The following is a 27,063-nucleotide window of genomic DNA, read 5'->3' on the forward strand; positions in this document are numbered from 1 at the left end:
ATTTCAGTTTCTGCTATAGTGGTGTCCAACTGAAAAAGTGATCCCATTTTGGAGGCAATGACTTCCACATTTATGTCTGTGCCAAATGGAAAAAACATATAAGTGGCAATAGGCTCAAGTGATGCAAAGTCAGAGAAACGACTGTCAAACTCAGATAAGATACTCTGGACTTGCTCCACGTAACGTGCATTGTAAACCTGTGCTGTGTCCTTGCCCTGTCGTTCAAGTTCTGAATGCATGTGTTGAAAGAAGTGCAGGTCCTTACCTTGCAGCTTTCTTGTGAGCAGTTGTAGTTTGCATTTAAATGTTCACAGAGCTGATCATGTCGGTTACATGTTTGCCTTTTCCTTGCAGCCCTGCATTCAATTCATTAAGCATGTAAGTTAGGTCAGTGAGAAAAGCTAAATCCAGGAGCCACTGTGTGTCCTCTAGCTGTGCATATTCTGGATGTTTGGAAACCTTGAGAAACTCCTTCATTTCAGACAACAACTCACTATATCCGTGTGCAGCAGCAGGTCTGTGTTCTCCGCTTCAGTCTCTTCTAAGTGAGTGCGAAATAGAGTCCGCTGTAGGTTTCATGCTCGAATAGAACACACAATCTTCATCGCAACATCCACCTCTTTCATGTTTAGCATCTTCCGGCTCAAAGCTTACTGATGAATTACGCAGTGATAACTAAGATAATAAGATGCTATGGTTGCCGCCTTCCCTTTGGTCACAGGCCTTGTGAAAATTGACTGCTGCGCTGCAAGTTGATTTTTTTGGTTGTTTTACTTGTACCTTTTCTTGTTCGTAATTCAGTCTTTGCTGGAAAATCTCTCCTGGGTTTTGTGTGGTTTTAAAATGTTGTTTTATGTTACCTTGGGATAGCGATGCTATTATGGCAGATGAGGCACAGGCATTTTGAGTTTGACCTGACGAAAAAATAATCCTCCCATTCCTTGTGGAAATTATACGTTGTTTTTTTTGTTTTTTTTGGTATCCTTCCCTTCACTCATTATTGCTGCTGTCGACCACACAACTTAAGATCGAATCGGTCTACAAAGTTAGCAAGCTACCTGCCTGGCATCACCATAACCTCGACTTGGAGTTGGCTGGTCGGAATCTGATCACGTTAACTAAGCATACGTCAATAAGTGGGCAGGGACTGGTCATATTTTATGTAAATCATGTGACTTTTGAGACATTGCTGTGAATGGAGGACTGTCAAACGTTAAAACAGAAAGAGATTGTAGGCATTGATTTGTGTGGCTGAATTTTAGTAGATGTATAATAATCTCACGATCGACTGGCAAACACTCCGCGATCAACCAGTAGATTGCGATCGACTGGTTGGGCACCCCTGGTCTAGGGTATCCGGGATTATGCTGTTGATGTGAGCCATGACCAGCCCTTCAAAGCACTTCATGCTACCGACGTGAGTGCTACAGGGCGGTAATCATTTAGGCAGGTTACCTTCGCTTCCTTGGGCCCAGGGACTATGGTGGACTGCTTGAAATATGTATGTATTACAGACTCGGTCAGGGAGGGGTTGAAAACGTCAGTGAAGACATTTGCCAGTTGGTCAGCGCATGCTCGGAGTACATGTCCTGGTAATCCGTCTGGCCCTGCGGCTTTGTGAATGTTGACCTGTTTAACGGTTTTGTTCACATCGGCTACCGAGAGCGTTATCACACAGTCATCCAGAACAGCTAGTGCACATCATGCATGCTTCAGTATTGCTTGCCTCGAAGCACGCATAGAAGTTATTTCGCTCGTCTGGTAAGCTTGCGTTACTGGGCAGCTCGTGGCTCGGGTTCCATTTGTAGTCTGTAATAGTTTTCAAGCCCTGCCACATCTGCCGAGCATCAGAGCAGGTGTAGTACGATTCGATCTTAGTCCTGTATTGACGCTTTGCCTGTTTGATGGTTCGTCTGAGGGCGTAGCGGAATTTGCGTCCGGATTAGAGTCCCGCTCCTTTAAAGCGGCAGCTCTAGCCTTTAGCTTGATGCGGATGTTGCCTGTAATCCATGGCTTCTGGTTGGGATATGTACGTGTGGGAACGACGTCGTCGATACACTTATTGATGAAGCCGAATACTGAGGTGGTGTACTCCTCAATGCCATTGGATGAATCCTGGAACATATTTCACTCTGTGCTAGCAAAACAGTCCTGTATCTTAGCATCTGCTTCATCTGACTACTTCCGTATTGATCAAATCACTGCTACTTCCTGCTTTAATTTTAGCTTGTAAGCAGGAATCAGGAGGATAGAATTATGGTCAGATTTGCCAAATGGAGGGAGAGCTTTGTATGCGTCTTTGTGTGGAGTAAAGGTGGTCTAGTGTATTATTATTATTATTTTCTTTCTCTGGTTGTATATGTGACATGTTGGTAGAAATGAGGTAAAACGGATTTAAGTTTGCCTGCATTAAAGTCCACGGCCATTAGGAGCGGCGCCTCTGGATGAGCATTTTCTTGTTTGGTTATGGCCTTATACAGCTGGTTGAGTGCAGTCTTAGTGCCAGCATTGGTTTGTGGTGGTAAATAGACTGCTACGAATAATATAGATGAGAACTCTTGGTAGATAGTGTGGTCTATAGCTTATCTTAAGGTACTCTACCTCAGGTGAGCAATACCTCGAGACTTCTTTAATATTAGACATCGCGCACCAGCTGTTATTGACAAATAGACACACACCCTTGCCCCTTGTCTCACCAGACGTAGCTTGTCTGTCCTGCCGATGTGTGGAAAATCCCGCCATTTCTATATTATCCGTGTCGTCGTTCAGCCATGACTTGGTGGGACATAAGATATTACTGTTTTTAATATCCCGTTGGTAGGATAGTCTTGATCGTATATCATCCATTTTGTTTTCCAATGATTGCACGTTGGCCAATAGAACGGATGGTATTGGAGGTTTACTCACTCGCCTATGAATTCACAGAAGGCAGCCCGACCTCGGCCCCCCCTTTTCTCCGTCTTTTCTTCACACAAATGGGCCTGTTCCCGAGAAAGCAGTATATCCTTGGCGCCGGACTCGTTTAAAAAAAATGATTATTGTCCATTTCGAGGTGAGTAATCGCTGTTCTGATGTCCAGAATTTATTTTCGGTCATGACAGACGGTAGCAGCAACATTATGTAAAAAACAAGTTACAAACAATGAGAAAAAACTAACAAAATAGCACAGGTTAGGAGCCCGTAAAATGGCAGCCATCCCCTCCGGCGCCATTCATAGGGCGTGGGTGAAATGTTGCTGTTTTAAAGCTTATTTCCTGCAAATCTACACATTTTGCAATGTTATACTGTCAGTCACTCAAGCGCAACAAAATCAATGAAGGACCCCATGCAACATATTTTTGATTCTCCCCGACTGTCTAGTTTTTATTCCTTAAAGATGATCTTCTAAAAATATATAGCTCCATTATTTTTTTTATACATACTTTGTATGGTTTTAGTCACTTCAAGGTTACACTGAAATATTTTTGCCTGCCCACCGCTGCTGAATGAATGTAGGGGAAATACTGGTATCACTCTTGGCTCACGCCTGGCAAATATTGTATGTCCTGTGCAGCAGCTCACAAAGGTGCATTACAGGCTTCACACATTTCATGAAGACATACAGGGGGACAGTATAGAAGCATCCTCTTTTCCAAAATAGTGACTCAACCCTCTCTCTACCCCTCCCCCAGGGTGTACCCCACGTACGACTTTGCCTGCCCCATCGTTGACAGTGTGGAGGGCGTGACTCATGCGCTGCGCACAACAGAGTACCACGATCGCGACGACCAGTTCTACTGGGTGATCGAGGCGTTGCGTCTGCGCAAGCCCTACATCTGGGAGTACGCCCGGCTCAACCTCAACAACACTGTGCTCTCCAAGCGCAAGCTCACCTGGTTCGTTGACCAGGGCTACGTCGATGGCTGGTGAGTCCACTAATATCCTTTCCACACGACAGGGTGTTGGGTTCAGTAGGACACACCATAGCAAAATTGTATGCATCTGTAAATGAAGACCTGTGTTCTAATTTGACAAGTACAGGAAGTACCACTCTGTTTTAAAAAACAATCTCTCTGGAATAAATAGTCGCTTTTCGCTGATGGAGTAGATTTTTGAGATCAGTTGGTATAAGAAAATCTTCATTATTTGTTTTCCCTCTCCCTCAGGGACGACCCTCGCTTCCCAACTGTCAGAGGTGTCCTGCGCAGAGGAATGACTGTCGAGGGCCTCAAGCAGTTCATCGCTGCCCAGGTGTGTGTGTGTGTGTGTTGCTATGTACAACCCCGTTTTGAGAAATGACTGTCTAAACTGCTTTCTAGTACTCAGTGGTTCCTCAGATATTAATGAACTATGTGTGTGTCTAAGAACCTTGGGGATGTTGAAGTTCATCCCATCCTAGTTTCAGGTTTTTAACCTGTATTCCCCCCTTTTTATTCCCTTGTTGATTCCTTCTTTGAAACCTTATTTTGTTTTTCCCCCCCCACTCACCCAGGGTGGATCCAGGTCCGTGGTCAACATGGAATGGGACAAGATCTGGGCCTTCAACAAGAAGGTATGCATGCATGGACACTGATATTCCCCTCCACATACTCCCTATATACCCATTTGGGCTGATCCTGATTGAATCCTGCCACTTGATCCTAATTAAAGCCTGCCACTTTGAAACCCACTGTAGGGTTGAAGCTGGTCACATCCCGCCCATCCTATATATGAAAATCGGTGGCATGAGGGGAAAATGCATTGTTGGTAGATTTGACAAGACTGTATTGGAGGTTTTAGAAATGTTCAATTATTGAAGGTTTTGGTTGGAGCGAAATGAAATGCTTTCAATCCCTAAGGAAGCTTGTTTCACGTGCACACACACATGGTTCCTTTGACAGGGTGCCTACTCACAGCTTGCATTGCTGCCTTCCTTGTCTTGTGCTGCTCTTTTTCTCCTCTGCTTTACTCCTTTTCCTCCTTTCATCCCCCACTTTCCATCCTTCTGTCCAGGAAATTCTACACAGGGACACCTGAAGTCAATCTTAAATGAATCATTTTTTATTGTCAGCAAGCTGGAGATGTCACAGTCATACTTAGATGCATAAAGTACTGGTCTGAAGCGAGCTCCACCTGGGCAGTCCCGTTAGATCTCTTATATACTGATTACACAGACAAGCTACATTTGCATGATTTATCTTATTCATCATTCATAATTAATTCATCATTAACGTTTGGTTCATGCATGTGACCGACCAATACTGGTTCATACATGTGAACGACCTCACGAGGCTTCTTCTCTCCAAGCTGAGACCTTGAAACTGAGATATCCCTTTTGATTCTCAAAACAATGTTCTGGGCGTACTGCCAAATTGCTTATTCTAATAGTGAGGATTCCTCTCAGGCACGATGAATCAGTCACTTGCATGAACCCAGTCGAATTGGTTATTAGAAAAGCACAAACATAAAATCTTCCTGCACATTCCCTCTTCATGACGTAGCTCCTGTCAGTGGTTTAAACTTAGAGGGGACGTTAAATTAAAAATGTACAACTTTTCAATCGTCTTCTTACCTAACTATAAGGGTCAGTTTCAAAGACCCAGATTAAGTGTAGTTCTGGACAAAAAAAAATGCTCAATGGAGAATCTCCACTAAACATCATTTTTATTCCACGAATAGACTTAAGGCCCATGAAAACCGACGCTACGGTTTGAGGAGGCGCTAGGTTCCTGTCCAATTCATTAGCCTTTACGTTTGATAGATGTGATCATGAAACAAGTTTCTCTCAAAATAAATGTGAATGTCACCGTCCAGCATACTTTATACATCGTGGGTGTCACAAACTGATTTAAGTTCTAGAAGTATTTGGCAGATTTCTTTTCTTTTTTTTTTTTTTTTGTATGTAAAAGAAATAGATATATTTTTTTTACATGCGAAGAAAAATCGGCCAAATACTTCTAGAACTTAAATCAGTTTGACACCCACTATTTTTTGTTTTTTTGCCACAGATAATATAACTCAGCACTATCTGAGTAACATTCATTGCAATCATATCCCCCTAATTTATACACCCCTCGCTACCTTTCAGAATTTCATGTAAATCTTGGCATTCCATTGTCTGTCCGCATGCAGTAACTGCCTCCTCTTAAATTTGCGCACCTATGCATCTGGGCTGGATGATGTCATCAAAAAGCGCTCTGCCATGGTCAGGGGGGCTAGTTGTTGTCAAGCTGCCATTTTTTTGTGTCCAATATACAAACACCCCATTCTTCTAAACCAGAAATGATTTAAACACTGCTATGTATGTCATATATTATATCTAAGGAAGACATTTATTTCCCCTCTAAGCCCATGATATTGGCAATGAGGAGGGGAGGGATGTAGTAGATGTACCCGATCCTGTCTGAACTTGTCTTACCCACTCCGAACCTCCAGTCTCTCTCTCGTTTGACATTGAACTGCATCTCACTTTCTGTTTCCAAGCTGCCAATTAGCTGTATCAAGGTACTCCTCCTCCTTCCCTCCATCTTTGTGCTTTCCATCCTGTCCCTCCCCCGTCTTCTCCAATCTGCATTTTCATAAATTCTACAACAATAATTTTGTTTAAATCCCACTCGGAGCAAATGTTAAGCTCATTCTGAAGTCTGACTCCTAGTCACTTCTGAGAAGAACATCCCTACAAAGTGAACTTTCTTCCCCTACCCCCATACTGCTCTCCAAGACACTCCTGTCCCATTGCTTATGTGTCCTTGATTTTCCGGCCACCTCCCATTCCCACAACTGGCAGCTTTGAGGTGTGGAGGTGACTAGCACAAGGAAAACAGTGGATTCTAGTAGTCTTCAAAAGTGACTGTTCACTTGATTTTGGCAGACATATTTTGGAAGACTACTAGTATCTATAAACTCTGATTAGGAAAACCTTTGGTGGCACCGGCATACCTGTATATAACATGACAGCAGTGCATTGTTAGGCTCTGTTTTTACTAGGCTACAGGATGTGAAAAATTCAGAGGTCCTCCGCTCCCCATGGTTATAGATGCTCCCATTTTGCCTTTAGTCTGTGTAGTTGGCAATACATACTGTAAAACTGGCTCCCCCTCTACGTTCTATCCTTCATGTCGTCCCTGTACTCTGTCACCACCATCCACCCCTTCTTTTCTTCCTTCAATGGTGTGTATGGTGAAAGTATTTCTGTTCACTTGCCCAGAGAAATACTATTTTGACACTTGAGCCAAGCCGTACTGTGCTGGGTTGGGTATTTTCCTTTCACTTTGTTGTTTCCTGCATGGTTCCAACAACTATGGTGGATGCATAACCAGGCCAGCACAGTACCCTTCTGCTCTGTAGACTCAGCTGGTTAGTGTGAAATAAGTTGAAGATGTTCCGGTCCAATTGAACTGTCCTCTGTGGACTAGTCTTCAGTCAGGATATTGAATGAGTTTTTCTGTCTACACAGGAAACCGTTGCAATAATGAACCTCTCCCTTTTCTGTGTGTCTGTAGGTTATCGACCCAGTGGCCCCCAGATACACGGCCCTGTCAGGATCCTACTCAGTTCCTGTCGTCATCCCTGAGGCAACAGAGGAGATGAAGGAGGCCGTCAAACACCCCAAGGTACCTTGATGCCAATTATTTGCACTGAAGTGGCACACTATTCCCTACAAAGTACAATACAAAAGCCAAAGGTAGTGCACTATATAGGAATTATGGTGTCATTTTGGACACAACCTGACAAGATAGAAGTATTGCACTCTAATCTAGTGTTCAGCAGCCAAAGTATGACATGTATATTACTCTGACAATGCTAAAAGAGTTCCCCTCACAATCAAAATACCTCAGTTGAGTATATGATGTGAATAATCAACCAACTTTATCTTTTCCAAATTAATAACCTAACCAATATAGCCAAATAAACCAAATATAGTCAATCCATCATACCATTTGTAACTAAACCTGGCAAATGTGTATTTTTTTTTTCCCTCCCAGAACACAGAGGTGGGGATGAAAGCAGTGTGGTACGGACCCAGGGTGCTGGTGGAGGGGGCAGATGCAGAGACCTTCACAAAGGGAGAGATGGTCACCTTCATCAACTGGGGAAACATCATCATCACCCAGATCCACAAGTAAGATTGATCCCACCTTAAAGTTCAACTTATAAAGCATACATACAGGCTTCATAAGCACCATACAAATGCTTCTCAAATCATCTATATGAGCATGTCAAACTTTAAAAATGGTCTAAAAACATTATGGATGTGCATATTTCCCTTTCAAGACCATTTGATACGTATCTAGATACATGGGCCCCGATAGGAGACAGGAATGATATGTTTTAATTTGAAATGATTCGGGTTGATTAGAGCAGGGGTGTCAAACTCATTATGAGGGCTGAGTGTATGCTAGTTTTTGTTTTTTCCTTTACATCTTTGTTCAATTAAGACCTAGACAACTAGGTGAGGGGCGTTCCTAACTAATCAATGACCCAAAATGATCAATCAAGTACAAGGGAAGAGCGAAACCCCGCGGACTCTCGGCCCTCCATGGGATGAGTTTGACCAGTGGATTAGAGGAACAAATCAATGCTAGTCGATACGATTCACTTACATTTGTTGTATAAACACATTCATGTTCCATTCTAAATTCAAAAATATGCTGCTGATGGAGCTCATGAGCTGGGCCTCTCTGAACTTCTCTCTTTGTCTATCTGTGTGTGTAAATTTATCTACGTGTATATGTCTATGGTGTATGTAGGCACCTGAGCTGAGCCATAAGGGAAACTGGGCATCTACCACTCCACCAACAGATAAGGAAGGCAAACCCACTAATTAATTTGTACTTTTTGAGTTTCACAATGTTTGAGCTAGTTATGTATCGAATATTAGCTTTGACATAGCCAATGAATATATATCAGAACTTTGGATTTAACCCCCGTCTCAAAATCTAATGGTTTAGATGGTTTGGAAGTTTTCTTTTCCTCGCATTTCGAAGTGCGGTGTGGGTAGAAAAAATAGTTGTTGTCCTCATTATGAAATGGTCAACTTTACCCTGTGTATCTAGGAAATTACCATATACACTGATTGTTTAAAGCAAAACAACTACCAAAACTACTGCTGAAAGTGAACCTGCACAGTCAAAATAAAATCTGTTGTAGGCTAAGCCTCGATCACCAGGTAGGCTATATAGCCAGTTGAGTTGTCTCAGGCGCTTGCTTAGGCTACTTTATTCCAGTAAAACACCATTTTCAACAGTGCATTTGATAACAATAACGTAATAAATTACATTGGTTGTCACTCAACTGATAAAGCCTAATTTTGCGCAAGCCATTTTACAAATGTTTGAATGCTGAAAGTGACTCGCGGCCAACCTCTCATTGGTCAGCATTTGAAACAGTGCGCAGTTTGACTAGGCTGATATTGCCTGGGTTGTTCGGGATGCAAAATGACTTGTAGATCAATGACTGTCAACACCGTTACATGCTTAGTTTGACACTGAAGTAGAGGACACATCAGTTGTCACAGAAGATTAGGGATTTTTTCGGAAGGTTGAAAGAAAGTAGTACAAGCAACAACAAAGTAATGTTTCAGTCGATGTTATGACCGATGCATGCTACATTTGGATCAGTTTGGGTCTTGTGGACCAATTCACTCAGCTTAAACATTTTAACTGGAGACCGATGCGTATTGGTGAATCATTACATCCCTAATAAACAGTGTGTTATGTCAGTGGTTCTCAACCCTGGTCCTGTGGACCCATTTTTGTTTTTGAATTGGCCCTACACACCAACTCATCATCAAGCTTTGAATCAGATCATTTGAATCAGCTGTATAGTGCTAAGGCAAAAACAAAATTGTGCACCCCTTTGGGTCCCCAGGACCAGGCTGAAGAACCACTGCATTGTCACATTTGGCAATTCACCCAACCGCGGGAATTACGTCAAATCAAATAAAAATTAGAATTTTATTTGTCACATGCGCAGAATACATCAGGTGTAAACCTTAGTGAATTGCTTACTTCCAAGCCTTTAACCAACAATGCAGTTAAGAAAAATACCTACAAAAAGAAATAAAAGTAACAAAGAGGAGCAGTAAAAAGTTTAGCGAGGCTATATACAGAGGGTACCGGTGTGACTAAGCATAGATAATAACAGAGAGTAGCAGCAGCGTAAAAGAGGGCAGGGGGGCAATGCTAATAGTCTGGGTAGCCATTTGATTAGATGTTCAGGAGTCTTATCGCTTGGGGGTTGAAGCTGTTTAGAAGCCTCTTGGACCTAGACTAGGCACTCCGATACCGCTTGCTGTGCGGTAGCAGAGAGAACAGTCTATGACTAGGGTGGCTGGAGTCTTTGACAATTTTTAGGGCCTTCCTCTGACACTGCCTAGTATAGAGGTCCTGGATGGCAAGATGCTTTGCCCCAGTGATGTACTGGGCTGTTCGCACTACCCTCTGTAGTGCCTTGTGCTTGGAGGCAGAGCAGTTGCCATACCAGTCGGTGACGCAACCCATCAGGATGCTCTCTGGTGCAGCTGTAGAACCCTTTGAGGATCTGAGGACCCATGGCAAATATTTTCGGTCTCCTGAGGGGGAATAGGATTTGTCGTGCCCTGTTCACGACTGTCTTGGTGTGCTTGGACCATGTTAGTTTGTTGATGTGGACGCCAAGGAACTTGAAGCTCTCAACTTTTCCACTACAGCCACGTCAATGAGAATGGGGCGTGCTCGGTCCTCCTTTTCCTGTAGTCCACTATCATCTCCTTTGTCTTGATCACATTGAGAGAGAGAGGTTGTTGACCTTGCACCACACAGTCAGGTCTCTGACCTCCTGCCTATAGGCTGTCTCGTCGTTGTCAGTGATCAGGCCTACCACTGTTATGTCATCAGCAAACTTAATGATGGTGTTGAAGTCGTGCCTGGCTATGCAGTCATGAGTGAACAGGGAGTACAGGAGGGGATGGGGCACGCACCCCTGAGGGGCCCCTGTGTTGAGGCTACCCTCACCACCTGGGGGTTGCCCGTCAGGAAGTCCAGGATCAAGTTGCAGAGGGAGGTGTTTAGTCCCAGGGTCCTTAGCTAATGATGAGCTTTGAGGGCACTATGGTGTTGCACGCTGAGCTGTAGTCAATGAACAGCATTCTCACGTAGGTGTTGCTTTTGTCCAGGTGGGAAAGAGCAGTGTGGAGTGCAATAGAGATTGCGTCATCTGTTTGGGCGGTATGCAAATTGGAGTGGGTCTAGTGTTTCTGGGAAAGTGGTGTTGATGTGAGCCATGTCCTTTCAAAGCACTTCATGGCTACAGAGTCATTATAAAACATAACATAATCCTATTGATTTGTGAAGCATTTATTTTGTGCTTGAAACTTTTATGTATGCTATATAAAGCCTTCATAAATTGTACTTAATTTAAAGTGGGACCAGAATATTTTTTATTTTTATTTTTTTTTTTAGATTTGCAGCTTTTTACAGAAGGCTATTCCACAGAGCTTTGCCTAGGCAAGTGTTCACCAAGTTCCAGGTAGCAGCAGTACCAGCTAAGCAGTGAAACACTAAATTCAACTAATCAAGATCACTTGATACGTTGTGTGTGTATATGTATAAAAATATATATTTTATTTAATCCCAGCCCCCGTTCCCGTAGGAGGCCTTTTGCCTTCTTAGTAGGCCGTCATTGAAAATAAGAATTTGTTCATAGTTGACTTGCCTAGTTAAATAAAGTAAAAATTAAATATGCTGTGGCTCTCCACGTGCAGCAAGGATCATCACTAGCCTACATTTTGTTACGTTAAGGCCTTATTCAAAATGTAAAAAAATATATATATAAAATCCTGAGCATTCTGCACACAATACCCCATAATGACAAAGCGAAAACAGGTTTTTTGCAAATTTATAAAAATGAAAATAATGAAATATTGCATTTACTTTAGTATTCAGACCCTTTGTTATGAGACTTGAAATTGAGCTCAGGTGCATCTTGTTTCCATTGATCATTCTTCAATGTTTCTACAACTTGATTGGAGTCCACCTGTAGTAGATTAAATTGATTGGACATGAGATTTGGAAAGGTACACACCTGTCTATATAAAGATCCCACAGTTGACTGCATGTCAGAGCAGAAACCAAGACATGAGGTCAAAGGAGTTGTCCGTAGAGCTCCGAGACAGAATTGTATCGAGGCACAGATTTGGGGACGGGTACCAAAGCATTTCTGCAGCATTGAAGTTCTCCGAGAATGGTCTTGGTCAGGGAGGTGACCAAGAACCATGGTCACTCTGACAGTGCTCTAGAGTTCCTCTGTGGAGATGGGAGAACCTTCCAGAAGGACAACCATCTCTGCAGCACTCCACCAATCAGGTCTTTATGGTAGAGTGGCCAGATGGAAGCCACTCCTCAGTAAAAGGCACATGACAGCCTGCTTGGAGTTTACCAAAAGGCACCTAAAGACTCTCAGACCTTGAGAAACAAGATTATCTGGTCTGATGGAAACCAAGATTGAACTCTTTGGCCTGAATGTCAAGTGTTACATCTGGAGGAAACCTGGCACCATCTCTACAGTGAAGCATGGTGGGGACAGCATCATGCTTGGGGGGGGGGGGGGGGGGGGGGTTCAGCGGTAGGGACTGGGAGACTAGTCAGGATTGAGGGAAAGATGAACAAAGCAATGTACAGAGAGATCCTTGATGAAAACCTGCTCAGGACCTCAGACAAGGGGAAGGTTCACCATCCAACAGGACAACGACCCTAAGAACACAGCCAAGACAACGCAGGAGTGGCTTCCGGACAAGTCTCAATGTCCTTGAGTGGCCCAGCCAGAGCCTGGACTTAAACCCGATTGAACATCTCTGGAGAGACCTGAAAATAGCTGTGCAGCAACACTCCCCATCCAACCTGACAGAGCTTGAGAAGAATAGGAGAAACTCCCCAAATGCAGGTGTGCCGAACTTGCAGCGTCATACCCAAGAAGACTCGAGGCTGTAATTGCTGCCAACGGTACCTCAACAATGTACTGTGTAAATGGTCTGAATAATTACTTATTTTCTAAATTAGTAAAAATGTCTAAACCTGTTTTTGCTTTATAATTAGGGGGTATTGTGTGTAGATTGAGGGTGTAAAAAAATATTTAATACATTTTAAAATAAGGCTGAAACCTAACTGTGGAAAAAGTCAAGGGGTCTGAATACTTTCTGAAGGCACTGTATATTTTCCTTCTGTCTTTCTCTCGCTCAATGGAACTGTGTCACGTTAAAATGCATTATTGACTCTACGTAAAATGTTACCGAATCTACAATGATGGTAAAAAGAAATGTCAACTTCCTAAATCCTATCCCCCCCTCCTCACACTACCTCACTTGATCTCTGTGATCCAGAGATGCCAGCGGTAAGGTCACCTCCCTGGACGGCAAATTGAACCTGGAGAACAAGGACTACAAGAAGACCACCAAGATAACGTGGCTGGCCGAGACCCCCCGCGCGCCCCTGCTGCCCACCGTCTGCGTCAACTACCAGCACCTTATCACCAAGCCTGTCATAGGCAAGGAGGACGACTTCAAGGAGTACATCAACAAACAAAGCAAGGTGGGTGAGCAAGGGTGGGATGGGTCAAGGGTAGGTGTGTGTGTTTTTGTGTGGCGACGAGTCAAGGCTGGTTGTCTTTGCGATGTGTGTTGTGTGTGTGTTTTTTGTTTGCAAAAATGTTATGAGAATTAAGTATATTCCTCCTTGGGGGATCAGGTTTTCAGCTTGACCGCCCCCAGCCTCTGGAATGCCCTCCCGGACCCCTTGACGGCACCACAGGCTCCTTTAAAAAGTGGCCTAATGACCATTCTCTTTAGGAAGGCTTTCTGTTGATAGCTGTGCTCCTTGGTGGTGTTATCCCTTGTAGTGTCAGCTGTCTTCTTTGTCAGTTGCCCTCTCTAGTTACAATATTTTTTTTATTTGGTTTTTATTTTATGCACTTTTGTATTATTCTGTATAATGAAAAATGCTTTACCAATGTATTTTATTATTAAAGCACATCATTCTGAATGGAGCAGATATCATTGACCAGTATAGAGGAACACTCTTCTAATCCTTCGGAAGACTGAAAGGGTTTTCCTATTTCTCCTCACATCCCTCTATCACATTCTCTTTCTCTTCTTCACATCTGTCTTCCATCCTTTCTGTCTCCCATCCTTTCTTTGTCTCCCATCCTTTTTTTCTCTCAGCTGGAGGAAAAGATGCTGGGAGACCCCTGTCTGAAGGACCTGAAGAAGGGTGACATCATCCAGCTGCAGAGGCGGGGCTTCTACATCTGTGACCAGCCCTACGAGCCAATCAGGTTCCATCTCCTCTAAAAGATATTTGACCAGTTGATTTGACTGACTGCATTTGGCCCAGTGGGAGGGATGCGTGGGTGGATGGATTGATGGTTTGATAGTTGGATGAGATAATAAATAAATGGATGGATATTCTTTAAAGGAAAAGCACACAATGCCTCTTCAAAATGAAGTACTACTGCATTGTTCCAGAGTGTCTGTATTAATACTCTGTGACTAGACTTGGGCCAAAGGATTGGATGGGTGCTACATTTCCTAAATGCAGAAGCACATCGTAACGTGTCCCTGGTGTTGTCACCCAGTCCCCACAGCTGTAAGGAGAGTCCCTGTGTGCTGCTGTTCATCCCCGATGGCCACACCAAGGAGATGCCCACCGCTGGCTCCAAGGAGAAGTGCAAGGCTACCACCACCACAGTGAGTCTTAATACTTACTCCTCTATTTCCCCTCTTCTAGAGTTCTCCTTTACTGCGACAGGAAAGGAGAGAGGAAATAACTACGGGCTCATCTCAATAGTCTGAAGTGGCTTCCTCTACTTGTCTCATTTATCTGCACTGATCTGAAAATATAGGATAAGTCAAATCAATATAGCTGAGGCTCACCTGGTGATTTGCTTACACCTGATTTTTCCGATACACCCTGTATTCTTATAGATTCATGTAGATTTTGTTAAATTTCTGTAATATAAGGAATAAACTCCTTGTCTCCTCTTAGGCTCCCTTCCCAGCCACGTGCAAAGGCGCTCCCGTCTCTGCCCCAGCTAGCAATGCCTACGCCGTTTTCTCCGACATCGTGGCTCAAGGTGAGAAGGTACGCGATCTGAAAACCGCCAAGGCCTCCAAGGAGAAGGTGGACGAAGTGGTAAAGGAGCTACTGTCACTCAAGGCCCAGTTCAAGCAGCTGACTGGCCAGGACTACAAACCAGGCATGGCCCCACCCGCAAGCTCAACCACTCAGAAGGCCGCAACCCCCGCACCTTCTGCTGACTCCACCTCCTGCCCCTTTGCTTGCATCACCCAGCAGGAGGAGCTGAAGTCCGAGAAGGCTTCCAAGGTTTGAGTACATTTTTCTCTTGTTTATCATTTGGCTCTTTTTTTTTTTTTTATATAATTTTTTTTTTTTTTTATGGATTATATTTTGAATCCTGAGTTGAAATAGCCTGCTACACAATTAGAAGTCGTTCCATTTTTTTCCACGAGTAGAAGATTAAACATTATGAATTACTTTTTTGTTTTTGATGCCTCCTTGTCACAAGTGAAAAATATTTTAATCTCAAGGTTTTATCTGTAGAAATAAAAAATACTTTTTTTAAACGCTCTTTTTTGTTTTTTTCTCTCCCGGACCAGGTTGATGCTGTAGTCAAGCAGCTGCCGGATTTTAAAGCTGAGTTCCATCAGATCACAGGCAAGGAGTACAAGCCAGGGATGACCCCTCCTTCTGCTGCCCAAGCCAAGACTGCTCTCTCTGCCTCATCCCCCTCATCCTCTCCCTTAGGCCTATATGAACGTGTGACCGAACAGGGAGACACTGTGAGGAAGCTTAAATCTGAGAAATCAGCGAAGGTAAGGAAGACGAGTTCAGTAATGCTTTACTTTTAGCCTGCAGGTATTGGGGATTATACGGTAATAGTACATTGTAAGACTTTTCTCTCATCTCTATTTGCTCCAGCTGTTCATAACTGTTCTCTACATTTTTACAATTGATTGATCATATACAGTGGTTAGAGGGATGTAATGTTCTATCTCTCCACAAAGGACCAGGTTGATGCTGCGGTGAAGCAGCTCTTGGACTTGAAGGCAGAGTACAAACAGGCAACAGGTCAGGATTACAAGCCAGGAACTGCCCCAGTCTCTGCTGCTGCCCCAGTCCAGAGCACCCAAGCCCCCACAGTCACATCTGGCTCAGGCATCTATGAACATGTGACTCAGCAGGGTGACTTGGTGAGGAAGCTGAAAACCGAGAAGGCCCCCAAGGTGAGGCCAACAGGAAGGGATGATAGGCTGGCATTCATTAGGCACAAGTTGGATAAAATGATTCATAAATTAATATAGATAAGATAGATAGGCTTTATTAGTCCATATGTGATGGAAATGTGTCTTCTGTATTAACCCAACCCTCCGATATACATACACCCACTAGTCTGGGGAGAGAATTGACATGCCTGCTCTATTTCAACATTCTTTACAATATGAACCCATCGGAGTCTAAGCCAGGGGAGGAGGTGGGGGCTTCTACTATATGGCGTTTTAAGGTCATACCAAGGATCATTTAGCTATTTTGATTTTGAATTTTAAGGCCCCTTGAAGTATCCCCAGAAATATATACACTAATTATTTGATTAAATGATTTTTGGTCTTACTGCTATTAGCCCATACAAAGGCATTGAATAACATATTCACTACATGGAACAACAAATAGTCCTGACAACATATCAAAAGGAAGTTTGTTCTTAAGTGTCTCCTATATCTAAGAGAGATGAAAAAAAAAATAGTATCCTGATCTTTCTTATGTATATAACCCCATATTTTTGGCATTAAGAGCTTTATTAATTCATTTACGGTAGTTTAAAAGAAAGTGACATGAACCCTTCTGTTTTTGTCCCCTCCCTCAGGACCAGATGGACGCAGCCGTCAAGCATATGCTGTCACTCAAAGCAGAGTACAAGCAGGTGACTGGCCAGGATTACAAACCAGGCATGGCCCCAGCCACCAGCCCTGCCCCTGTCCAGGCTAGCCCCGCCCCCGAGGCCCAGTCTAGCTCCTCCGTTAAGGCGCTCTTCTCCCAGGTGTCCCATCAGGGGGAGTTAGTGAGGAATCTGAAATCGGAGAAGGCTCCTAAGGTTAGTGAGATTTAATTTCTCCTCACGTAAATCTATGACCAAAAGTGCTGAAAACATGTTGACGAGAACAAGCTATTCAGATGAGGAATGCTGAAGTTTTGGCGCATGTAGAACTTAGCTAGCTATTCTAACGTTGGCAACTGTAGCTACTTGTACCAATGTTAAATGATAAATCAGATTTCAATCTTAATATTGTTATTCAGGGATAGTCCTGATTGTTGAGTAATTAAATGCAACAGACCGCATAACACAACCAATGTGAAATGCCATCCTTGTAACCAGGACCAGCTGGACGGTGCCGTGAAGCAGCTTCTGGCCCTGAAGACCCAGTACAAGGCCCTCACAGGAGAGGAGTATAAACCTGTGGCTTCCGCCGGAGCCTCTGGCGGAGAGGACAAGAACCGCAAAGACCGAGAGAACAAGTCTGAGAAACAGGGAGGTGGTAGTGGCGGAGGAGGAGGGAAGAAGCAGCCCAAGGGAGACAAAGTCAAGGAGGTCTCATCGGGAGGTGCAGGGGGAGGAGGAGAGGGGGGTCCCAAGAAACAGACACGGTGAGAGTGTTGGATGGGTGGATGAAGGGGAGAGTGGGAAGCAGAGATGGATGAATAGAGATCATTGGTACTTTAATGGAGTGGAGATTTGAAAATGGAATGATAAATGGCAGAAATCAAGGGAGATGGTGGTGATGAATGTAGGCTGAATGTGGATGTGGTCCTGTGTGACTCAGTTGGTAGAGCTTGGCACTTGCAATGTCAGAGTAGTGGGTTCGATTCCTGCTGGGGTCAGCAATACAAATGTATGCACACGTTATGGTATTCTTACCTGTGCGGTTCGATCTGCTGTGCCATTGGCCCAAAACATTGCTCTTGGACAGTGTTGTACCGTCAGAGCCATCAGAGGAAGCCTAAGAATATTTAAACCGGAAATTAAAGGTTTAAGTGATTGAAAATTATATTAGTCTTGTCAATCATGATTCGTCTCTTGTGTTCAGAGTGGTGTTGTCTGTGGTGGGGAAGGGAAACAGGAATAGCTATCCAATCAGGGTTTTCCGTATCGGTGTCTGAGGAGGAATCTTCCCCTGATCCTACCAGCAGGGCCTTGGATTGACGGCATGATTAGCCAATCCGATTTTGATATGTAGTGCCCTGTGGCTCAGTTGGTAGACCATGACGCTTGCAACGGCAGGTTTGTGGGTTCGGTTCCCACGGGGGACCAGTATGAAATGATATGCACTCACTACTGTAAGTCGCTCTGGATAAGAGCGTCTGCTAAATGATGACTACAATTGAAATCATGTAAATGTAGTGCAGTGGAACAGTTTTTTTTTTTTCAATGGACCTGCATATTTTGTCATGGCAGTGACTTTTGCCGTCTCTACTCAACCTCCTTTCCGTACGTAGGTTGGTGTCCCCCAGGGGTGCATTCCCATGGATTCAGGGCCTAGCTAGCAGACACGGGTTGGTGCTGAAGTTGAGCAGTTTTTCCAGAGCTAGGTAGCTAGCTGGCTACAGTAGACTCTACAACATGATAGACTTTCTGTTTTCAACTTATTCATGGCTGGCTGTTGATAACTTTTCTACAATAGCATGATTTTTATCTTGGATTTACAAGCAAAGGACGAACATCTTATGAATCACCATTTTAACTGTACCGGAAGATGGATTTCTGCTGATTGTTCGCACTGTTCTGTAGGGATACGTTTGATTAATCGATTAGTCGGTCTAATTCATCCGTATCTATTGAAATAGGGAATTGAAAAACACCAATTGAAGTAATATTTTCCATTGCTGGGCAAAGTGGGCATAGATTTGACTTCACTAGATACAAAACGTGGCTTTCCCTCCACAATAGACAAGTCACCATGTCTAGTATGCATGCACAGCTCTCCCTATATTTTTGCCCTAGCAACCATCAACTAATCAATAAAATAGAAAAAGTTGTTGAACTCATCTGTAGTATACTGTGTGGTTTTCACACCTGATTTCTGTGTATTTTCCTCATTTAGACTGGGACTGGAGGCTAAGAAGGAGGAGAACCTGTCTGATTGGTACTCTCAGGTGAGTCTGTACACCTGTGCGAGTGATTATTGCCCCAGTTTTTTTTACTAGCAGTCTAAACTCCACTATAGCCAGTAGTTCTGGGATTGTCTCTCTTGGACTGAAGCCCAATTCCATTTTTTACTCCTTGTACACTCCCCCTGGTGGATTTAAAAGGATGTGAAAAAGTAATTGGGAATAGGGCCTGGAGCTAGGGTGTGCACTTGCACACTTCCTGTCATTGATTTAACAATGGTGGAAAGTCCCTCCAGCCAATGATCACACCAATCCAGTGGTTTTAGATCCATTAGAGGATTGGGAAAAGGGTGGAGAATCGGAATGCAGCCATGGTATAGGGCTCAAGACAAGTGTCTCCCTTCACATCTGCCCCTCCAGGTAATCACTAAGGCGGAAATGATTGAGTACTACGATGTGAGTGGCTGCTATGTGCTGCGGCCCTGGTCATACTCCATCTGGGAGTCCATCAAGGAGTTCTTTGACCGCGAGATCAAGAAGCTGGGCGTGGAGAACTGCTACTTCCCAATGTTTGTCTCACAGGCTGCCCTGGAGAAGGAGAAGTCCCACATCGCAGATTTTGCCCCCGAGGTGGGTGTTGCGAAGTGTGTGTGGTGTTGGATGGAGGGGGACTGGGGGGATGGGTGTGCCTGACACCATGAGTGAGATGTGGTGTCAGCGTTTATGTATCCCTATTGGAAATCCTGGTCCTCGCTTCTCAAGTGATGTGTGATCACAATTTGTCTTGTCATACTGAAGATCCCCCTTTAAGTGATTTGACACATTTGTAGTGAACTGTGTTTGTGTGTGTGCTGCCCTCAGGTCGCCTGGGTGACGCGGTCAGGGAACACTGAGCTTGCCGAGCCCGTCGCAATCCGACCCACTAGTGAAACTGGTAAGACAAACACACCTGACCACTTCTGTCAGACTTTAAAGTTAAACTTGACACATTGAATTTCCAGATGCTTTTCACTAGGTCTCAAAGAACTACATTGTATAGGTGTAACTCACGACACAACGAATCTATGGATATTTTCATCCAAGGCGGTTACTACTTCTACCCTCTCTATGCCATATATGTATTAATTTACTAATTCACACCCTGACCAATGCATCCTTCGTCTTTTCTTTTTACAGTGATGTACCCTGCCTACGCCAAATGGGTCCAGTCTCACAGAGACCTCCCCATCAAACTCAACCAGTGGTGCAACGTTGTGGTCAGTGTCCAATCCATGAATGATAATTGTCATATTCACCATCACTGTTAGGGTCAGTACAATTTTCAAAATGGAAAAGCCCAAACCTACTGAAAATAGAAGACTTCAACCCTGTCCAATATGTCCACTGTCTTTTGGCAGAACCGTTTAGGACAGTGGTCACCAACCGGTTGATCGCAAGGCATTCCCAGTCGACCACCAAACATTTCTGTAGAAAAGCCAACAATAAAGGCTTGCGCTCCTTTTTATTTATTTCTATTTGTGTTGCATTGTCAATAGTTGCACTTGATTCAGAAGCCCTGCGCACTGGGTAAGCACAGTTTTCCCATTTTGAACCATGTTATTTGTCTGAAAAGACAAACTCCGCCTATCCGATGGACCGGGAGATCTGTGGCTAACTCGAGTACGCCTACAGCGCTGGCCAATCAGATCACTCACATTATCATGCCTGCAGAGCTTCCACGACCCTGGCCACAGCAAAGTTTGATAGGCTACTAGCCTACGTAAGATTGAAGCACTTAAAACCATGACCACAGAAAGACTGTCAAAGAATACAGGGGGAAACGTGATCTGACTGGGATCATTTTGAATTCCAAGTCGGAAACTGGGGTGTCTTTCTAGCGCTCGGACTTGCTCACTGACGTCATGATTTGACATTGTCCCTGCCCCCCCCCCTCCCCCTCTGAGTTCCCAGTTGTCTTGAAAGCACCATGACCATCAGATACAGTTACAATCAGTCCAGTAAAATAAAAAAGCTAATTATTTCAATTCATGCCCCGCAGTGCCTCGTAAGTGCTACACCAACTGATCTATTTTATCAAAGCTTGAGTTTTGAAATGTAATATGGTCTGAGAATAATAATATTTGCAGGCCAGGCATATAGCCAATATGCTTTGATAATGTATAAGGCCTACTGCCCAAACCTCATTCCTACCGAATTGTTTGTATAAGGTTAATGTTAAATTTAAGTCATGCTTGCTGTTTGACTGCAAAAGTGATCTTTTCAGAATGTATCGTGATTTTTACTATTTCTCTAATTTCTCTTTTGCTTTCTCTCACTCACCCCCAGAGGTGGGAGTTCAAGCACCCCCAACCCTTCCTGAGGACCAGAGAGTTCCTGTGGCAGGAGGGACACACGGCTTTCGCCACCAAAGAGGAGGCCGCCGAAGAGGTAACAAGGCCAATTTATTATTAACCGTCCATGAGACTAGTTCTTACTTTTCTCTTGTGAATGTTGAGTAAAAAACATAGAACTTGTCATGTCTGGGGAGTGCATTCAAACAATGCTTAACAGGGTTTTTTTGTAAGTTGGATTTAGATGCAAGTATTTGAAAGTTTGCAGTCTTGTCAAATTCAGTGTTTCCTTGACAATGGACCGCACTGACCAAAATGGCTGCTACTGTGAACCTGTAGGCCATGGGCCCTGGATCTCTTTTCCATGGATTCTGGGGATACATTTGTACTACACCTTGGTTACTGTTGCTAACTCTGACAAGCTTTGCCTTTTATTTTCCTGTGAAAATGGAGAAGCGCATAGTAATAACACTAAGGGAACTCCCCAATGAGGTACTAAGTTACTTTTGGAGACAACCATCACTTATATCAGTTTGGAGCAAACTAAAGGATCTTCAGAATGCCTTTTGAAGGCTATATTCACGAAATAATTATGCAGGAGCAAAACACAGCAAGCAGGAGGACTAGGATAGAGGCAAAGTCTACAGCTCCCAGTGTAAGAGGGAGAAACCCCACTAGCTGACCATCGAAGCAAAGGAGCAACATTATTCCTAAACTGCAGGGTAGGTCTCACAATCATTTAAAAACCAAACTCATACAATACAGTATTGTGTACAATATCAGCTTCAGCTAGCTGTCATGCTGACGTAAACAACCAACGCCCTCGCTTCAACAAATATACCGTTCTATGCTAACTCCACAGGTTACTGCTTGCATGTTGTTGGGCTGATCCACACCTTGGACCTCTGGAGAGCCTCAGATGAAATGTCCACTACAAGCTTGCCACAACAGTTGCATAAGCCAAGAGGCAAGAAGATTTGATGCCAAGCCTATTACAGTGGTCGGGGTCGGAAAAGAAGACCAGTCTACTGCAGTTAGAACTGACAGGTGAGCTACACGTGAATGTCTTGTTTACAATCTCTAATGCATGTAGTAATCAATCCAACCACGAGGGTATTATAACCGAGGCAAGTCCATTATCTTTCACTGTTAGCTACATATCAAAGAAACCCATGTTAGACTATGGCTAGCAGCAGAAACAGTAGGGTATGCATAAACAGATGTCATCAAATGTTTTCACCTTCATGTTTGTATGCTTATGTTCTCAGGACAGTGTCAAAATGAACAGATTTCCATTTACTGGTGAATGTGTAGCTGGAAGTTGGACAGCATACTAACCACAAAGCATATCTGTTTTATGTTTCCTCATCTGGAATTGGGGATCTTACATGATACTACTTTAAACTTCTTAATTTTGGCTATTTCCTTTTCCACGTGCACCCTATGCTTCAAAATGTTTGTCTCACTATTTGTAGGGAGGAATGTTCAGTCTAAGGCCAATTTCCTCCATCTTCCTCTGAGTACAGTTAAATGCACATAATGTGATTATTTTGGCTAGTCAGATTGATATAATAGTTTGATTAAAGTGTTTACATTCTTTGCGAGAAGAACGATTTCCCTAATAACTCTGTTTCCATAGACACATCTGAAATCAGGCTACCTGATGGCACTCTGATAAATGCAGAAAATTGGCAACCAACATAAACATTACACCATGTTATTTTTGGGAAGTATATTGGATTCTGAGTTTGGACATATAAAGTTTGTGAAAACTACTTCTAAGACGCATACATTCCGAACTCACTTCAGTCACGCTAAAGAGGGAGGCTGGCTCGGCTGGACCTTAAGACAATTCAAGACAAGCAGAGTATGATGTTTACATGACTATTGCATAATCTGCCTACTTCCTTAGTCAGTTTAACATCTAATTATTACTGTGCATGTAAACATGCTCATTGAGAAACCCCTCGTCTGCCATGAGCCCATCACCTCTCTTAAGGTAGCCACATTGAATCAAATTTTGCAGTCGCTCTGTGATGTTACTGTTTACACAGGATCCAGTCCTGACAGATAAATATTTAAAGGGTGAATGCAAATATAACTGAGCCACATAGGTCACGTGCTATCGGGAGACTTCGGTCACGTGCTATCGGGAGACTTCGGTCACGTGCTATCGGGAGACTTCGGTCACGTGCTATCGGGAGACTTCGGTCACGTGCTATCGGGAGACTTCGGTCACGTGCTATCGGGAGACTTCGGTCACGTGCTATCGGGAGACTTCGGTCACGTGCTATCGGGAGACTTCGGTCACGTGCTATCGGGAGACTTCGGTCACGTGCTATCGGGAGACTTGTAGATGGAGTAAGTTTGGCTTTGAAGTTTTCAACCTCCACTGAGTCTCACTATGCTAACAAAAACATGTAAAATCGCATAAACAATGCCAGCTAAATGCTAACGAGCTCATTGTAAACTTTTTGTACAGTCTCTGACCTGAAGTATTTGCAGGACAGGAAACCCAGCTCAAAGTTATACAAGTAACAAAGAAATTCTATTAACAGTTTGCTGCACGCACAAAATAAATATTAGACAGCAAGGCTCTTGATCCAGGAGGGGATTCTCTTCTGTTACCAAGGAAAGCTTCTTTTTTTTCTGAAGAAGCTAACCACTTAGCTAGATGGCTAACTAGGTAATAAATTGGCAAACCAACTGCAAAGCATTTAGCACATGTTATACAGTTAACTTAGTTCTAAGATATCTAACTAGCTGGCAAACATTTAGTTGGGAATTCCATACTGTAACTAGATCACCTGGTACGTGCTGCACAACAGTGAGTGACTCACAAGGCTCCAGTCCTGTCCTTTGTATGCTTGTAAACAAACATCATGTGACTGGGGACTACTGGTAAGCTTTATAATGGAAAATGATGTGACAGGTGAAAGAATGCAATGTTCTTTATCTCCTAACGTATTGCACAAGTTCACTGCAGATACTTTCAGTAAATATCTATAAAAACGTCAAATAAATAGTTTGAACTGTATTGAAAAACCATACCATGGTTATTTCCAAATACCCTGGTATATCTACACCCAAGCCTACTTTGCAGTAGTAGCATCTTTAACTCGGTGCAATCTAGTATTGCAATGGATGTTGGAAAATCTCTCCTGAAGTGGTCTGGCATGTTTTTTTGTGATGTTGTCCTTGTGAGGCCATACAGACAACTGACCAAGCCTGTCCAAAATAAAGTCCATTGAATGAAGTGCTAACACTTTGTAAATCCATATGAAATGTAAAAGCCAGATCTTTCAGGTCAAAATTGTCTTAAGTTTCATCAGCACAAGCAGAAACTGCATCTACTCTTCTATGTCAAGGGGATAGTTGTCTGTGGCAATATGTTTCTGATTTGGTAATGTAAAACATTTGCACAAGTTATTAAACTGACCATAAGTAAACCCAGTGCAGTATTGGAAGAAGTTGGGGGGACACTGCTGTTATTTACTGACTCTGGTGTTAACCGGTTAGGGGTTTGAGTTTCCTGAAGAGCATGGATTTTTTTTCTTTTTAACGAGTCCATTTCCTCATACTTTTGAGCGAGTAGACTCTTTAAGCTCATCCCTTCCTTATCTTCTTCCAACTGGGGGTTCTCCTCTATGTACTCTGGAAACACCAAATGATAAAAATATGAATTTCTACTGTACATGATTTAAACAAGTTGGTGCTTTGTAAAAGCTTTTTTTCCCCTGTTCTTTTGCAGCTCCCACTATTGGAGAACAGCACCACCATCATCCTCCTCCAACCCTACGGATGAGTTCCCAACATTTCCTCTGCCGCCAACAACCCAGCTGTTTCTCTACAGTTCTGAATGAAAATAAGATATTACAACAGTGATTTAATGATCTCCCAGTCTGAAGCAGAGGCACTGGAAAAAGAGACAAGATGGCGGAGCAACAACACCCGCCATGGTGTCTGCTCCCAGCCACTTACTTCATCGTCTTTAAGAGGGTGTGCTCCAAGGTAGCAGACTGACAGTCTTGCCACCAGCATGCAGAGGAAGAAGACCATGCAGACCAAGGCAATGACGATAGACCTTGAGCTGCTTGCAGCAGCACCTTATACTGAAGTCACTGGGCACAAAGTGTTCCCATGTGGTTTTGTTGTCAACCCCCACTCCCTCCATTTAGGCACATCTCCTGACAGGAAAGTCTAGAGAAATGAGAACCCATGCCACAGCTTCTGGAAATAAAGTGCCCAGACCAAGACAACTTTACTGGTAGTAAATATCTCTGTCAAAGAGCTGATGGTACCTATGCTTACAAACCTAATCATGAGTTCCACTTCCATATTATGGGACAAATGGGAATCACAGGGATGGCGTGGTGTGATTTTATTTGTCATGTGTAAAAATAACTTTCACCTGGAGTTAATGCAGAAAAATGGGATAGCATGAAAAGCCAGTTGGACTGCTTATTTTTTAAGCATTTCTTGCCGGCCCTGTGCAGATAATTCCTCCTTTGTTGAACTATCATCTCCGGTATCCTCTGGTGACTTGGTTGCGGTCTCTCCTGTGGTGTTAGTGGAAGCTGCATCTTGCACAGGGCTCTACGCTGACGTTTTTTTACAAGGAGCACATGTGTGCCTTAATTTTTTTTTAAATAGGCTTACAAATTTAGGAGCACAATGAAAAATGTGAGGTGTTGAAGCTAGAATCTTACATTTTTCTAAGCGCACTGGAATTCCTAAATAAAAATTCCATGTCGCACAGCAAAATATTTAAGCGCATATGCAAGTAAAATGGCCGCACTGTAGAGCCTTGTTGCACATCAGATCTTAATCTGTAGATATGGGATGATACATGTAGTGTTATTCATTCAGATATTCAGTGTTAGGGTTATATTGTTTCAGTGGTCTTCGGAATCAAATGTGTAAATCAGACATATGTATGAGTTATGTAGGTTGTGTATAATTTATGTACAAAGCCTCCATATGTGAGATAAACTTGCCCCTTAGTGTCTGTCGATATTAGGTAATGTATGATAGGTTTGGTAAAACCTCATATTACAGTACAGCAGCTGGATTTGGGTACTGAAGACTTGGATTCCCATCAACACATTGCTGAACGAAATTAGCCAGCTAAAGATTTGTGATACATGTAGTCTAACAAAGCTAACTAGCTAGCTAATGTTGTTAACAAGGTAGCTAGCTAAGTTAGCAATGTTTAGCTTAGTTGTGTAATGTTAAAGTTGTTGCCGACTTTGTCTAGACAGTTTCTTTTATTTTTTTATTATAAATAAATTGTTATATCACACATTATGCAAAAGATTAACATAGTTGCTTACCTTGGAGCAAACGTATATGCATCCTTTGTTATCTTGCTTGTGTTAAACTATGCCTGAAGTTGTCGACAAAGCTTTTTCCAGAACCTACACTTCTCTCCGTTAGAGCTCATGGAAGCCGTGAGGATTTTTTGTGAAGTGTCCGATGGTTGGTTGCGGTTGTTAAGCTCTGATTGGACAATTGCTGTTCGAGGGCGGAGTTTAATGAAGGGTTAATTAGCAATTACCATTATTGTCCATTTGCACAGAGATTGATATTGTTGGTGGATGATTTCATGTTAGGGTAGCTAA

The 27,063-nt window shown here is 43.2% G+C and overlaps 1 protein-coding gene, 1 long non-coding RNA gene and 1 other non-coding gene across 5 annotated transcripts in view; all 3 read left to right on the forward strand.

Moving 5' to 3' along the window:
• LOC115202798 (bifunctional glutamate/proline--tRNA ligase) overlaps nt 1-27,063 on the forward strand; it is a 61,679-nt gene that overhangs the window by 19,577 nt on the left and 15,039 nt on the right. For both annotated transcript variants that reach the window (XM_029766831.1, XM_029766830.1), the window contains exons 10-27: nt 3,672-3,905; nt 4,146-4,230; nt 4,472-4,531; nt 7,461-7,571; nt 7,944-8,080; nt 13,316-13,523; nt 14,153-14,265; nt 14,566-14,677; nt 14,976-15,314; nt 15,608-15,823; nt 16,016-16,234; nt 16,873-17,100; nt 17,383-17,651; nt 19,106-19,157; nt 19,533-19,742; nt 19,974-20,046; nt 20,289-20,368; nt 21,438-21,539. In XM_029766831.1, the coding sequence (XP_029622691.1) occupies nt 3,672-3,905; nt 4,146-4,230; nt 4,472-4,531; nt 7,461-7,571; nt 7,944-8,080; nt 13,316-13,523; nt 14,153-14,265; nt 14,566-14,677; nt 14,976-15,314; nt 15,608-15,823; nt 16,016-16,234; nt 16,873-17,100; nt 17,383-17,651; nt 19,106-19,157; nt 19,533-19,742; nt 19,974-20,046; nt 20,289-20,368; nt 21,438-21,539 (2,848 nt within the window). The remainder of the gene's footprint in view (nt 1-3,671; nt 3,906-4,145; nt 4,231-4,471; nt 4,532-7,460; nt 7,572-7,943; nt 8,081-13,315; nt 13,524-14,152; nt 14,266-14,565; nt 14,678-14,975; nt 15,315-15,607; nt 15,824-16,015; nt 16,235-16,872; nt 17,101-17,382; nt 17,652-19,105; nt 19,158-19,532; nt 19,743-19,973; nt 20,047-20,288; nt 20,369-21,437; nt 21,540-27,063) is intronic.
• Nucleotides 21,546-26,756, forward strand: LOC115202799 (uncharacterized). Of its 2 annotated transcripts, XR_003880062.1 has the most exons (3): nt 21,546-22,164; nt 22,305-22,489; nt 25,194-26,756. It is a non-coding gene; the product is annotated as an uncharacterized LOC115202799 (long non-coding RNA). The 2 variants fall into 2 exon arrangements; XR_003880061.1 differs by having other exon boundaries at nt 21,546-22,489.
• On the forward strand, nt 21,706-21,838 carry LOC115204819 (small nucleolar RNA SNORA5). Its single transcript, XR_003880487.1, has one exon. It is a non-coding gene; the product is annotated as a small nucleolar RNA SNORA5 (small nucleolar RNA).

This window comes from Salmo trutta, chromosome 12, assembly GCF_901001165.1.
Source record: "Salmo trutta chromosome 12, fSalTru1.1, whole genome shotgun sequence".
Lineage (NCBI taxonomy): Eukaryota > Metazoa > Chordata > Actinopteri > Salmoniformes > Salmonidae > Salmo > Salmo trutta.